The following is a 15,398-nucleotide window of genomic DNA, read 5'->3' on the forward strand; positions in this document are numbered from 1 at the left end:
ACCTTCCAAAAGGTGCCCAAAGGGGATCACACAGCTGCTTCCCCAGGAAAACACTGCCGCCGGTGTCCTGAGTTCTCCTGCCACCACCACAAAGTCCGCTGGACTGAAGGCGGCCAACAAGAAGATTCTGCCAGGGGAGAAAACCTGCTTTGGAAACTAGGATTTTAAAATGGTCTCATTTTATTAACATTGTAGCATTCTATGTTCAGGAGTGGATTCTCAATTCCGCAGCTACCAGTGTGCTACGCGCGCAGCTTTAGTTTTGCTGCGGGCGTGTGACCCAGCGAGATTCTGCACATGCACAGGAAGCAAAATCTTGTGAGGGGATGCATGCACATGAGAGATTTTGGCAATTATTTTTGCTTCTGCACATGCGCGGAAGCCACCCCGCGTCTACGGAGAGGGGCGGCATACAAATCTAATAAATAAATAAAGCAAAAAATCACTGAAATCTCTCACATGTGCATCCCCTCAATCTTGCTGGAATGTGCGCGCCCGCCCGCAGAAGAAGCAAAGCTATGTGCACAGCTCAATTTTTGCTACTGGTGCGCCGACCTTATCCATACCACTAGCAATCCGATACTGTCTAAGTTGCATCCCAGGCTTTCCCTCCAAGTTTCTATACCTGAGGAAATAAACCTGCAGTCCTTGGCCTAACTTGGTCAGCCTTGCTGGGAGGGAGTTAAGATTTACAACAAAATAAATTTGCCGCTTTTCCAGCTGTAGGGCTGAAAGGGGAAAAAAATATTGCTAAAGCAAAAGTGCCGAATGGATAGAAATGAGAAAGAGACCGAAAAAAAATGGAAAACGAGGATAAAAAGGTTATTTATTCCTCTCTATATAAGGGACGACCATTTTTATGCCCCAGGGCCAAATATGGACGTAGAAAGCTTTGTGTGTGGCCCCCTGTACAAGCATACCTCATTTTATTGCATTATGCTTTATTGTGCTTTGCAGATAGGGGTGTGTGTTTTTGTTACAAGACTCTCCACCAACAAAATAATTATGGCCTGCAGATGATGATTAACACTTTTTAGCAATAAAGTCTTTTTTAAATTAAAGTATCTACATTGGTCTTTTTTTTTTAAAGACATCATCTATTGCACAGAATAGTCTACAGTTTATTGTAAACATAATTTTTATAAGCCCTTGGAAACCCCCCAAAAATGTCTGTGACTCACTTTATTGCGATATTTGCTTTATTGCAGTGGTCTGGAATCCAACCCACAATATCCCCAAGGTATGCTTACTTATTCAAAAGCCACCCTCCCCAGCTATAATACTTAATGGAGAAGAAGAGGAAAATAATTCAGACAGAGAATACTATTAACCACATTTGTTGAACGTTTACAGATTAACATGAACTCAAATTTAAAACCACTCCTTGCTCACCCACTCCTTTGTCTTGGGCCTGTCTGCTTTCAAAATGACACAACTCTGGTGTGTGAGTCTGTGGCCAACTAACCACCTCGAGGTTCGACTACTGTAATGCTCTCTACATGGGGCTACCTTTGAAAAGTGTTCGGAAACTTCAGATCGTGCAGAATGCAGCTGCGAGAGCAATCATGGGCTTCCCAAGGCATGCCCAAGTTACACCAACACTCTGCAGTCTGCATTTGTTGCCGATCAATTTCCGGTTGATCGGAATATAAAGCCCTTCATGGCATCGGACCAGAATATCTCCGGGACCGCCTTCTGCCGCACGAATCCCAGCGACCGGTTAGGTCCCACAGAGTTGGCCTTCTCCGGGTCCCGTTGACTAAGCAATGTCGTTTGGTGGTACCCAGGAGAAGAGCCTTCTCTGTGGCGGCCCCGGCCCTCTGGAACCAGCTCCCCCCAGATATCAGAGTTGCCCCCACCTTCCTTGCCTTTCGTGAGCTCCTTAAAACCCACCTCTGTCGTCAGGCATGGGGGAATTGAAATTTCTCTTCCCCCAAGGCTTATAGAATTTATACATGGCATGCTTGTATGTATGAGCGTTTTTTAAAAAAATTGGGGTTTTTTAGATTGTTTTTAATATTAGATTTGTTTACATTGTCTTTTTGTGTTGTTGTTAGCCGCCCCGAGTCTTCGGAGAGGGGCGGCATACAAAGCTAATAAATAATAATAATAATAACAACAACCTTCAGCTTGAAAAAAAGTTTCCCTGTTTATTTATGCGCATGGGCAAAAATGATGCGCACCCAAGATTGGATGGAAAACATTATTAATCTTGGGGCAGCAAATGCAGATCTTTCTAGCATCCAAGTTCAGGTGCAGGGGCCCAAAGGCAATCCAAGTTGTAACTGAGGCAAAGGAAAATCCGAGTTGCCTCTCCTTGAGAATAAAACCAAGAAAACTAGGGTTTGTTGCCTTTTCAACCTGCTGCCAGAGCTGGTTCTGACAGGAAATTCCCCATGGAGGCCCAATGGTCCATTGCCTTGGCAACCTGGTAGGCCTTTCCCTCCACAAGCGAAACTGTGCCTTACCACTTCTGGTTGCCGTGGCAACAGCTCTGCCAACCTCAGCCATTTTGTAGGTTAATAGCAAAGAGATGGTCCCCGTCTCCGCCCATGCTTGTTTGCTGTATCCTTCTCTGGAAATAGGCTTATAGTAATTCAATTCCACATCTAGACGCTTGTCTACACATAGAAAGTGTTTCATGATGATGCTGGGTCGTCTTCTGTGTCCATTGAGACTGACCTGCTGTGTTGTGTTGTTCATAAAGGGACGTTTTTTTCCCCTGGTTGTGCCAAGCAAGAATTTTGGGTAGGGAGTTCTCCAGATCTTTTCCTTCTTCCTTCCTTTCTTCAGTTCCCCTTTGCTCTTATGTAGTCCGCTAGTTTCTCCATTGCCTCGACGCAGACACTAGGGTACATGCCTGAGCAATATGTTCCGACCAGGATAAAACTTCCTGTTTTAACTAGTATCATTCCTTCATCTTTTACCTTAAGGTAGATGGAGTTGCTATCCGCTCGGAGGCATTTATAATACCGGTCGTTAAGGTACTGCCCTTCCTTTCGTATCTGGGCCGGGTTGTTGAAGAAAGCTTGGACAAAGACTGAGGCCCAGTTCTGGATGCTGAAGCCTGCAGTGGCTGCCATCACATTCATGTCGGATATTCTGATAAGGGCAGCTTTTTCCACATGCTTTGTCTTGATGAGACCATCAAGCAGCAGAGTCTGTGCCTGGTTCATCTCCCTCTGCGTTTGGTAACTAAGGCTTTGGCTTCTCCCTTGAGAATGTAAACAGTTTAGTTGCCCTGGTTTCCCCCAAGGGATTCTGGGAAGTGTAGTTTATGCTGAGCTCACATGCTCAGCCATAGACTAGATAAGGATAGAGGTAAGCCTAGTTGCTTCTGTAAAATTGCAAAGTTTGTTTTGCTTTTAAATCTCTTTCCTTTTTAAAGACACAGAGCAAACTGTGCAAGGAGAATTTCAAACAGATTTGAAAGGAGAGAGAGTGGAAAATCACTTTGTGTTCTAACTTTTAACCTTGTATTGACTGCACTGATGCTTGAATATAACTCTACACTCCTTCTGATCCTGACTTACCGTAAATACCATTTGCACCTCAAAGAAAAATGACCAAAAAATATTTCCCTCACCTCTGTCAAACTATTCACTAAGGCTGCATTACTGTTACTATTAGTTTTTCTCATCGTTCCTATTGCTCATCTTCTCCTACTTATGACTGTAACTTGTTGCTTGTACCCTTAAGATTTTTTTTATTAATAATGATTGTTTCCTGATTGCTTATTTGAGCCCTATGACAATCATTAAGTGTTGTACCTCATGATTCTTGACAAAAGTATATTTTCTTTTATGTACACTGAGAGCATATGCACCAAAGACAAATTCCTATGTGTCCAATCACACGATCAATAAAGAATTCTATTCTATTCTATTCTATTCTGTTCTGTTCTATTCAATCAAGAAATCAAACAAAAAATAGATCACAGGAATCTATTACTTTCCTTATTGGGAAAGTACTATTACTTCCCTTATTTATTTATTTACTTATTAGATTTGTATGCCGCCCCTCTCTGCAGACTCGGGGCAGCTCACAATAACAATAACAATGTATCACAAATCTAATATTAAAAAGTCTCTAAAAATCCGTATTTAAAAAACAAGACACACACACAAACATACCATTCATAAATTATATAGGCCAGGGGGAGGTGTGTCAGTTCCCCCATGCCTGACGACAGAGGTGGGTTTTAAGAAGTTTGCGAAAGGCAAGGAGGGTGGAGGCAATCCTAATCTCTGGAGGAGCTGGTTCCAGAGGGTCGGGGCCGCTACAGAGAAGGCTCTTCCCCTGGGTCCCGCCAAACGACATTGTTTAGTCAACGGGGCCCAGAGAAGGTCAACTCTGTGGGAACCTAACTGGTCGCTGGGATTTGTGCGGCAGAAGGCGGTCCCGGAGATATTCTGGTCCGATGCCATGAAGGGCTTTATAGGTCATAACCTATTATTGGGAAAGTAAGACAATATACTGTATAAATTTAATTTGGGGTGGGGTGGGAAGGGAGAGAGATAGTTTTCCTTCCAGGTAGATATCAAGTCAGAAATAAAGAATTAAGAATGATAGCTCTATTAATCTTGGATCTTTTATACTGCTTTAAAAATCTGCAGAATTTATTTGATTAAAGAAAAAAATGAAATACAGTAAAATTGTTCTGATTTTCTTTATTACTTAAATTAGTAATAAAGTCCTTAGAAGTGCCATCCACCAAACAGACATTTCACAGTGTTTGTTCTTAAATTTACTTTATGTTTGGTATGTATGTGTTGCTTGGTTTTAAATGATAGGGTTTTATATGTCTTTTTCTCTTTTAATATTAGATTTGTTCCACTGTAACATTATTTTTATTATTGTTGTGAGCCGCCCCGAGTCTTCGGAGAGGGGCGGCATGCAAATCTAATAAATTAAATTAAATTAAATTAAATCACTGACATTTCTAAGCAATTTTTCTGAAACCTACAAATAGATCAGTCGAGAAGCGCTTATTAAACAACATCAGATTGGTTTATGCAAAGGTTCTGAAAACATTTGTTAGACGGAGTTCCAGATGAATCAGCCACTATAGCTTTCAAAAACACAGTTTTTCTTTTTATATTTGAGAAAGATATGGTTTCTTGCACTCAGTATATAGATTTGGCCAAAAAATATGCAATTACTGCCTTTTGGGGAGGTTAGTGTAGCAATAGTACTTAGACTTATATACTGCTTCACAGTGCTTAGTGTGTCCCCTTGCACAATTTTAATTCTGTGCATGCTCAAGAGGGATGATTTTACTTCCACGCAGGCTCAGAGAACTGAAAAATCCCAAAAAACACACCACAAAAAATGGTGGTGAGCACGGACTGGCAAAGACAGCAGCGAAACCATCGTGCCAAAATTGAGTCATTGGCGGGGCACTACTGGAGTGGTGATGCGGTGACCACTCTGTAGAAACCCACCTCTAATCATCACCGTATCCCACTTTTAAAAATACTTAGTCAACTCAAAGCAGCAAACATACCTTATTAAATAAAAAATACAATACAAATGCCTTGATTTGCACTAGATTTTTGCCATTTGTGTATTAGGTAGCTTGGATTTGTTTGCTCTTTTCAGTGATGGGCTCCTATGGGTATGGTCAGATACACAGAACCGGTAGAAAAATTTTGAATTTTTTTTCTTTTTTCCCCTTCTGGGCTCTGGGTATGTTTTTCCTATCAGAGTAAATGAGGTTGAATATGTATAATTTTAGAAGAGCTGTCCGTGCATGTACCTGTACACATTATTATTATTATTTATTAAATTTGTATGCTGCCCTTCTCCGCAAACTCGGGGCGGCTCACAGCAGCAATGGAAAACAATATACAATAAAAATCTAATATAACCCATAATTTAAAAGAAAATGCACACAACATACCATACATAAACTATATAGGCCCAATTTAAGAGACCAATCATATATACAGACATACCATGCATAAATTTTTTATAAGCCATGGGGAAGGGAATATCTCAGTTCCCCCATGCCTGACGGCAGAGGTGGGCTTTAAGAAGTTTACGAAAGGCAAGGAAGGTGGGGGCAATCCTAATCTCTGGGGGGAGCTGGTTCCAGAGGGTCAGGGCCGCCACAGAGAAGGCTCTTCCCCTGGGCCCCGCCAAACAACATTGTTTAGTCGACGGGACCCGGAGAAGGCCAACTCTGTGGGACCTGACTGGTCACTGAGATTCATGTGGCAGAAAGCGGTCCTGGAGATATTCTGGTCCGATGCCAAACAGTTTATATAGTAGATAATGTATATTTTTGTGTGCCTGTGTATAATATGTATGTACATATGTGGCATATATACATAGAATTAAATAGTATATTTTGGATGTTCAGTAATAGTAAATAGATAGGGAAATTGTATCTCTTTGAGGCGAGGAGAGGCCCTTGACATCAGTGATGTCAGGTTGGCCACCTTTAAGCCAATCACATGACCTTTAAGCCACCACCCGGTCACATGGTCGTCAAACCACTCCCACCTGGTAACATGGCCGTCAAGCCACAGCCACTGTGTGGTAGTAAATTTTTTTGCATCCCTTCAGTGGCTCTTTCCCCCCTCAAATACAGCCACCTTCATGTTCACTGTATTAATATTCTGCGACATAGGAAATGACTGACATTTGCTGCAAACCATTTGAGCTGCCATCCAAAACGATGACTTCACCTGTGTACAAAAACGCACACCCAATCCTGTCATCAGCGACTGCACCTCTAACATCACAGCAAATATTCCTTATATGTTTGTCCATAAACACATTAAACACCTGGGGGTGGGCTTCATACAACCTTGTCCTACTCCCTGCTCAAAGGCAAATACTCCAAAAAAGCTCATGTTTTTATAAATACGTGCAGGATCCTGTCCTTGCAGTCCGTCTACACCCGTACACATAAATATTCTACCTTAACCGCAACTGGCTCTTTCCTGACTTCAATGTAAACCATCCACAAGAAACTACTTGTGAATCGGAGATTAACTATGGTATTTGTTGCCCCTCCTTACTGCTAGGAATACTGATCCGATGTGGAGTCTAACATTTGTGGCCTGCCTCCTTGACAGAGAACAAGTGCCTTTAAAAGCCATTCCCTAAAACAGCTGTTATATGGGTTTTGATTTTTTTCCCTCCACTCCTTAACCCACTAATCACCCCTTTTACTGACCTGAATGAAGGCAATTATACATCCTGGTTATTGTAAATAGACCACAAAACATCAGGCATATCTTAAAATGATGTCATGTCTAGACACCCCATTCAGGTATAAATGATTGAAAAAAGTAGCTTGTTTAGCGGTTAGGACTATAAAAAATTAACAAGATAGTTTGGCATCTGTCTTGTAAGAAGACTTTCCTATGCAGGCTTGTGCTTGAAAGAATTTTCACTGACCGCCTGAATTGGGAGAAAGAGTTGGTTTTGGGAACTGGAATTCTCATCTCCTCTCTCTCCACAGCTGTTTCATGTCATGTTTACTGCAGTCAGTAATGGGTTGCGGCTGGTAAGGCTGGGATTGGGGTTCCGGTAGCGGAAATTGAGATGCACATGCATCTCTGTATGTGTACACACATACCCGCATGAGATTTGGCTTCTGCGCATGCGCAGCCAGTGTAATCTCACGCGAAGATGCTCGTGTGTGAGAAATTTTGCCGATTTTTGGCGGGGTTTTTGCTTCTGCGCATGCGCGGAAGCAAAGAAATTGCTGAAAATCAGTGAAATTCCACGCCCGCAAGTGTCCTCATGTGAGATATTCTTCTTCTTCTTCTTCTTCTTCTTCTTCTTCTTCTTCTTCTTCTTCTTCTTCTTCTTCTTCTTCTTCTTCTTATGTCACTACAACACAGCAAATGAGATCACTATGCTGGATTTCGTATTTCATCACCAGTTGGACGCTTCCCAAGCACTTAGGACTGCGTGATGTAGCGCCGAATTATGTTTGCCGATCCCAGTAAAGCAGCCTTTTGCAATTGACAGATGGAGATTTTGTCCATTCCAATGGTTTTCAAGTGTCCGCTGAGATCCTTTGGCACTGCGCCCAGTGTGCCAAGTACCACTGGGACCACTTGCACTGGCTTATGCCAGAATCGTTGCAGCTCGATTTTTAGATCTTCGTATTTCACTAATTTCTCTAGCTGCTTCTCCTCAATGCTGCTGTCCCCTGGGATTGCGATGTCGATGATCCATACTTTCTTTTTCTCCACAATCAGGATGTCTTCGGAGAGGGGCGGCATACAAATTTAATTAATTAATAATAATAATAATAATAATAATAATAATGATGATGATGATGATGATGATGTCTGGTGTGTTATGCTTCAGAATTTGGTCAGTCTGAAGTCGGAAGTCCCACAGTAGTTTTTCTTTCTCTCTCTCTCTCGTTCTTTTTCTCTCTCTCTCTTTCATGATGCTCGGACCTGGTAGGGAGGAACCAAGCCATTCTTTTTGTTGAAGAGCTTTTTTTTGCCTCGGTGAAGGACTTTGCCCTTGTCGATGTTAAACATCATTTTGTTGGTATGGGTCCACTGTGTTAGTCTGTCTAGGTTTTTCTGTAATTTTAGCCTGTCTTCTAGAGTATTGGCTACCCCCGCCAATATATATATGGAATCCATTATATTGTGCTCTGTTTGATGGAGGAAACATGGTCTATACAGTGAAACAAAAGATGTCCTGGAATCTATTACGCTCTCTGAGAAAAAGACAAAAGGAACATGAGGAAGGACATTATAGCATCAACGGATCTAATAAATGATGTGTTGGCATTTCTCTTCCACCAAGTTGTGAATTAACAACAGATGTTTTACACTTAGGACTGAAGAATACATTAAGTTAAAACAGCCTTCTTCAATTTGGCAATTTTCTGATGTTCTGAGACTGCAAATCCCAGAATTCCCAACCAAAATGGTCTTGAGCCTTGCTGGCTGGCAATTCTAGGAGCTGCTTTCCAGCACATCTGGAAAATACCAAATTGAGGGAGACTGATTTAAAACATTCTTACTGTTAAAGACAGGAATTCTGTAAATGCAAGTACCCACTTCTTGAGTCTCTGTCTAGAATATGCTTCTAAACTCAAGAAATATAGCAAAATATTTTTCTCTTAAGCAAAAATGCAACAAAAACCTTTGCACAGGTTTCCCTTTTGTGAGGGTTCTTACTTTGTGTAACTAAGAAGTTACCTTTCCTTAACTATGGCACATAACAGTATTTCTACTCTGACAATTTAAAGATGCACGAACCTCTTTATTTCCTGGAACCTGGGTGTTGTGAGTGGTCATGGATTTTGAGGACCAGGAGATGGATGAGTACTGGCATTGCAGGCCAGTGTTCTTGCCATTTGAGTCTGAGAGTGAGAGTGGGAAAGAATTAGGGACTGAAGGTCAACCACGGACTGTAGAACTTCAAGTTATGGAACTGAGTGAGTCAGAGGGCGATGGGGACTTTGAGGATCAGGACCGCCTGGATGCAAGGATAAGGAGAATGAGATCTGGGCATGAATATCTCACAAGAAGAGGTTCTTGGAGTTAAATAGATCTATGGGACATTTGGCCACACCTTGGCAGTATATAAGGAAGGGCCGATGGGAAAGGGGGTGTGGCAGACAATGTTCCCCATTATGGAGCAAGGTGCCTCAAAGCTGAGGGACTTCTTCTACTTCCACAGACTTGGATTCCTGCATGTGGCATGAATCTGGACTGTAGTTTTATTAGCGGAGATTTATAATTTATTTTATTTTTTATTTATTGGATTTGTATGCCGCCCCTCTCCGTAGACTCGGGGCGGCTAACAACAGTAATAAAAAACAGCATGTAAATCCAATACTAAAACAACTAAAAAACCCTTATTGTAAAACCAAACATACATACAAACAAACATACCATGCATAAATTGTAAAGGCCTAGGGGGAAAGAATATCTCAGTTCCCCCATGCCTGATGGCAGAGGTGGGTTTTAAGGAGCTTACGAAAGGCGAGGAGGGTGGGGGCAATTCTAATCTCCGGGGGAGTTGGTTCCAGAGGGCCGGGGCCACCATAGAGAAGGCTCTTCCCCTGGGCCCGGCCAAACAACATTGTTTAGTTGACGGGACCCGGAGAAGGCCCACTCTGTAGGACCTAACTGGTCGCTGGGATTCTATCTGGCTGACATCCTGGACTAGCCTTATCTCCTGCTAATTAGAGAAACTCGGCCAGCATGGAATTCCTTTTTTTTTAAAGAAATAGTTTTTATTGAATTATTTACATTAAAAACAAAACATAAAAAATACATTGAAAAAACATAGAATGTAACATACATAATAAAAGGAAAAAGAAAGTAGGAAAAAAACACAGACAAACAAAACAAAACAGACAAACAAACAAACAAACAATATCTATTGATTAATCATTTTGTATATATCCATCAAACACATCTTATAGTAAATTAATTCGATGGCTGATACGAGCAATAATGTAAGAAAATTGGTTTTGGTTATTTACTTAATTTACGATTTAGTTGTGCTTTCGAACGCTTATAATCCATCTTAGATATGGTAATACATTTCTTATATATCAAATCATTCATAATGTATCTCTAAGAGTTTAATGCTTATATAAATTCATTCCTTTATATATATATATTTATATCTATTTCATATAAATATCTCAATTTTGTTTTTTTCTTGTTTTTAACCATTCGTAAAAATTGTTCCAGGTTTTGTAATATTCGGAGTCTTCTTTATTATTTATTTTGAGCGTCGTCACAGTCCATTATTTTCCTTACTAACATAGAATCATCTGGTAGATCTTTCTGTTTCCAAAATTGTGCGATTGAAATTCCGGCCGCTGTCAAAATATGGAATGTTAAATGGTATTGGGGGTTTTTCATATTCTGATCTATGATGCCTAATAAAAACACTTCTGTTTTTTTTGTTAATTTGAGTTTTAGTCAGTTCCTCTATCCAATTTTGTATTTTATTCCAGAATTTCTTGATTTGTGGGCAGGTCCACCATATGTGAAAATAAGTCCCTGCTTTCTCATTAGATCACATGGAATTCCTTGCATTAAAACTTGTATTTCAGAAATAGTGTCATCAATAGACTTTTGCCTTTGGGTTCTTTTGAATCAATGTTATGTGGGTCTTTATTTCTGATAATTGATCTGTCCAGACAGAACACGGGGGTCTTCAAGAGAGGAAGCACCAGGAGCAATGTCTCCATCATTGGTGGAAAAAGATAAATACTCAATCTGGCCAAGCCCTGATCGATCATTCCAGCCCTTCAAAGTTGGCTATGTCAACAGATGGGATATTGTTTGTTGAACAAAGAGATTCCAGTAATGTATTGTTGTAAGGTAGAAGGATAGGAAATTGTCAGTTCCTCATTTTGGAGGGGTTATAGCTTGTAGTTTTGAAGGACACCTTGGTCAGCTCTTTCCTTAAGTTGCCTTCTTGAAATGCAGAGATGTTGAACAACGGCCTCATTATTAGAGAAGGCTGTTGAAACAGGGGTGAAATCTACTTACCTTCCCTACCGGTTCTGAAGCATGTGCTCTGCATGCATGTGGGACACCATCACATGCGCCTTTTCATTCTCTGTGCATGTGCTCTGCTGAAATGCCTTGTTCAGCATGCATTTGTAGTTTGCACAGATCCTAATAGAGCTGTCCCCTTTAATGGGGGGTCTCCCATTCAGCATAGTTGACCGGCTCAAGGATTCCCTGCCTGATAAGCTTGTCAAACTCCTTGTCAATTCTGGGCCTCAGTGCCAGTGGAATCCGCATGGGCTTTAAACGGATAGGGGCTACATTGGGGTCCAGACTAAACGAAATAGGGTGTCCCCATACTTGCCCAGGTCTTTGCTAAAAAATACAATACTCATTGAAATATTTTAAAGATACAATATCTATATTTAAAGCACTTAAAATGTACACAACTCTCTTGCTTCAATTCTTCTTTACTACCTCCTGTTAGTACTATGTACATAACTAGTTGGGTTTGGCAATATAAAGAATAAACCAACAAGGTATGCTTACATGTGTTAGAACACTATTGCTTTAAGAGCGAGTGTTATGGATTGCCACAAGAGGGAGCCAGAAGTGTGATTCTCTCTCTCAGCTATTCTCTGCTATTTCTGTTTTGTCTTTGTGACTATGCTGTAGTAAGAACTGTGTGTTCATATGATGGTTTCTGTATTTGTAAGCTGGACAAGTAATCTTATAGTATTGTATATGTAGTGAGAAGTATTGACTGATTTAACTGTGTACGACTAGGACTATTCTTGACTAGGATATTTGCTAAAGTAAATAATATTTTATACACTTAATGTATCTGTACTATATTACTGAATTATCACTCGTATCTCTGGGTTATCGGCTGGATATCTGCAAGACCTACACTTTTCCTCTGTGTTTGTGTATCTTTGACCACTCTGAGATAACTCAACACTCTCTTTAGCACCTCCCTCCCTGTCTGGGAGCTCTATTTGGCTTTTATCTTAAAAGAAGTTGCAGCTGGGAATATAACTTAATTTATCTCATACTGTTTCCTTTCCATCTTCACCTGAATTGTGAGATATCAAGGAAACAAGGCCAGAAAAGAGAACAGTGCTGAAAAAGCATGCCGCCGTTCTATTTTCTTTTGGCGTCTACTTATTGCTTCATCAATGTTTAAAATTTCAAGCGCACACTCCATTAACTCCTCTTCTTTGAAGCTGCAACTTCAGCTAAGAACCCCAAAACTTCAACATTTGATCTCTTGATGGAGTTCATGAACCGGTTGCTAATGGCAACTCGAATGTTAGACATCTGGGAATAACCCTAATCAAATAAACTGCTGACTCAGCCCGGATAAACCCAGACTAGTGAATTATTAGGTTTGACATAATGTTATATTTATTTTTTCCTTGTGTTTGGCTGTCTCCAGTGAAATGGCTATGTCTGACAGAGGAGTATGTGTTTTTAAGTGAGGCAGATAACAGGCCCATATTGCTGACATAGAAGACTTTCGCTCAATGAGCTGCTTAGAGATACACTGGGACTTTGTGCTCATGTAGTTGATGCATCGTGTATGGGTGCAGCAGTGACCACACACAAACTAAGAAGGTGCTTGCTGCTGTATATACATGACAAACTCTTCATATCATGAGATACTGCAGAACTGCAGAAAAAACAATTGCTGCCAACCTGCCTTCCATTGAGGATCTGTATACTGCACGAGTCAAAAAGAGGGCGGGGAAAATATTTACTGACCCCTCACATCCTGGACACAAATTGTTTCAACTCCTACCCTCAAAATGTCGCTACAGAGCACTGCACACCAAGACAACTAGACACAAGAACAGTTTTTCCCCGAACGCCATCACTCTACTAAACAAATAATTCCCTCAACACTGTCAGACTTTCTACTAAATCTGCACTTCTATTCTACTAGTTTTTCTCATCATTCCTTTCACCCATTTCCTCCCATGTTGACTGTATGACTGTAACTTGTTGCTTATATCCTAAGATTTTTATTAATATTGCTTCTTCATTGCTTATTTGACCCCTATGACAATCATTAAGTGTTGTACCACATGATTCTTGACAAATGTATATTTTATTTTATGTACGTTGAGAGCATATGCACCAAGACAAATTTCTTGTGTGTCCAATCACACTTGGCCAATAAAATTCTATTCTATTCTATACGACCTCAGATGTCCCCATCAGTGATGCGCTCCTATGGGTATCGTCAGGTACGCAGAACTGGTAGAAAAATGTTTGATTGCTCCTCCTTTTTTTTTCTCTTTTGGGCTCTGGGTATGTTTTTCATATCACAGTAAATGAGGTTGAATGTGTATAATTTTAGAAGAGTTGTGCATGTGTGTGTATGTGTGCACATACACATACAGTTTAAATAGTAGATCATGTATATTTTTGTGGGCCTGTGTGTAATATTTATTTATTTTATTTTATTTATTTATTAATTAAATTTGTATGCTGCCCCTCTCCGCAGACTCTCCGTATACATATGACATATGTACTGTTGTGGTTAGCTCTGGCCCAGCTCCTGCCCCATGGAATGTGCCACAGGCCTGTTTTGCTCCCGGTGGAATCTGATGACGAAGTCTCCTCTGACCAAGGAAGCATGAGTGACAGGGAAGAGGGGAGTTTGGCACACAGCCCAGGAGGAGATCAATCATCTGTATCATCTTTGGATTCTGAACAAGAATTAATGACACATCCGCACATGCATAGAGTGATGCATAGGAGACAACAACTAAAGGATTATTACAAGAAAAAATGAGGCCACCTGTGGTTGGGTGGCGCTCCAGTAATTAGGGCTGCTGCTATAAATAGCAGCGTGGGGTTTGGCCGTTGTGAAAGAGTATCTGATCGCAGTTTGTCAGGAATCCTGGGTTTCTGGTTTCTGGACTTTGTTGATTTTTCACACCTTTGAAAACAAAGCAGAGCAATATGTGTGTGTCTGTGTCTCACTTCGTTGGAAGAAGAAGGGGTGTGAAGTTTCTTCACAGCTGCTAGCTAATTACTTAATGACTGCTCAAGGTTAATTGTATAGACTACCTGGTTGTTTTGGGACGAGTGCCCTTTGCAATACAAAAAGAGTGCTTAGTTTATTTTGACTTTTGAGATAAAGAACATTGTTTTGAATTTTCAAACGTGTGCGTGTCTGAAATTTGTACCCTTGAATTTTCGGGAGGCTCCTACCAGAGAGCCTGGCAGAACATATACATAGAATTAAATAGTATATTTTGGATGTTCAGTAATAGATAGAGAAATTGCATCTCTTTGAGGCGAGGAGAGGCCAGGCACCCTAACCCTAACCGCAACCTTTGATGTGAGTGACGTTAAGTTGGCCAACTTTAAGCCAGTCACATGACCTTTAAGCCACCTTGGTCACCTGATCGTCAAGCTACTCCCACCTGATCACATGGCTGGTAAGCCACACCCACAAAATAAGCCATGCCCACAGTGTGGTAGTAAAATTTTTTGCAGCCCTTCACTGGTCCCCATGCTTAAGACAAGATAAATGCCATTAGTGATATATTTGTACAGTGGTACCTCTACTTAAGAACTTAATTTGTTCTGTGACCAGGTTCTTAAGTAGAAAAGTTCTTAAGTAGAAGCAATTTTTCCCACAGGAATCAATGTAAAAGCAAATAATGCGTGCAAACCCATTAGGAAAGAAATAAAATCTCGGAATTTGGGTGGGAGGAGGAGGGGGAAGAAGAGGAGGAGGACAGTCGCTGCCGAAGGAAGAAGGTGAGGTGAGGGGAATGAAAAAAATCCAAAACTTTAAGGCTTAAAAAAAAAGAGGGACTCTGAGGCAGCAAGGAGGAACACATGCCTCCCATATACTGTGCCAGAGAGAGAAACCCAGGGAGAATGGCAGGAAACTGTCCGGGCCTTCTTGCT

At 40.9% G+C, this 15,398-nt stretch overlaps 2 protein-coding genes across 4 annotated transcripts in view; one reads left to right on the forward strand and one right to left on the reverse strand.

Annotated features, from left to right (window-relative positions):
• The window catches only part of COL26A1 (collagen type XXVI alpha 1 chain), a 236,724-nt gene that overhangs the window by 108,099 nt on the left and 113,227 nt on the right, over positions 1–15,398 (forward strand). The window lies entirely within an intron of this gene.
• Positions 1,182–3,190, reverse strand: PFN4 (profilin family member 4). The gene has a single exon (XM_070742414.1). The coding sequence runs from the start codon at positions 3,174–3,176 to the stop codon at positions 2,790–2,792; it is 387 nt and encodes a 128-aa protein (XP_070598515.1). The 5' UTR covers positions 3,177–3,190; the 3' UTR covers positions 1,182–2,789.

Source organism: Erythrolamprus reginae, chromosome 1, assembly GCF_031021105.1.
Source record: "Erythrolamprus reginae isolate rEryReg1 chromosome 1, rEryReg1.hap1, whole genome shotgun sequence".
Lineage (NCBI taxonomy): Eukaryota > Metazoa > Chordata > Lepidosauria > Squamata > Dipsadidae > Erythrolamprus > Erythrolamprus reginae.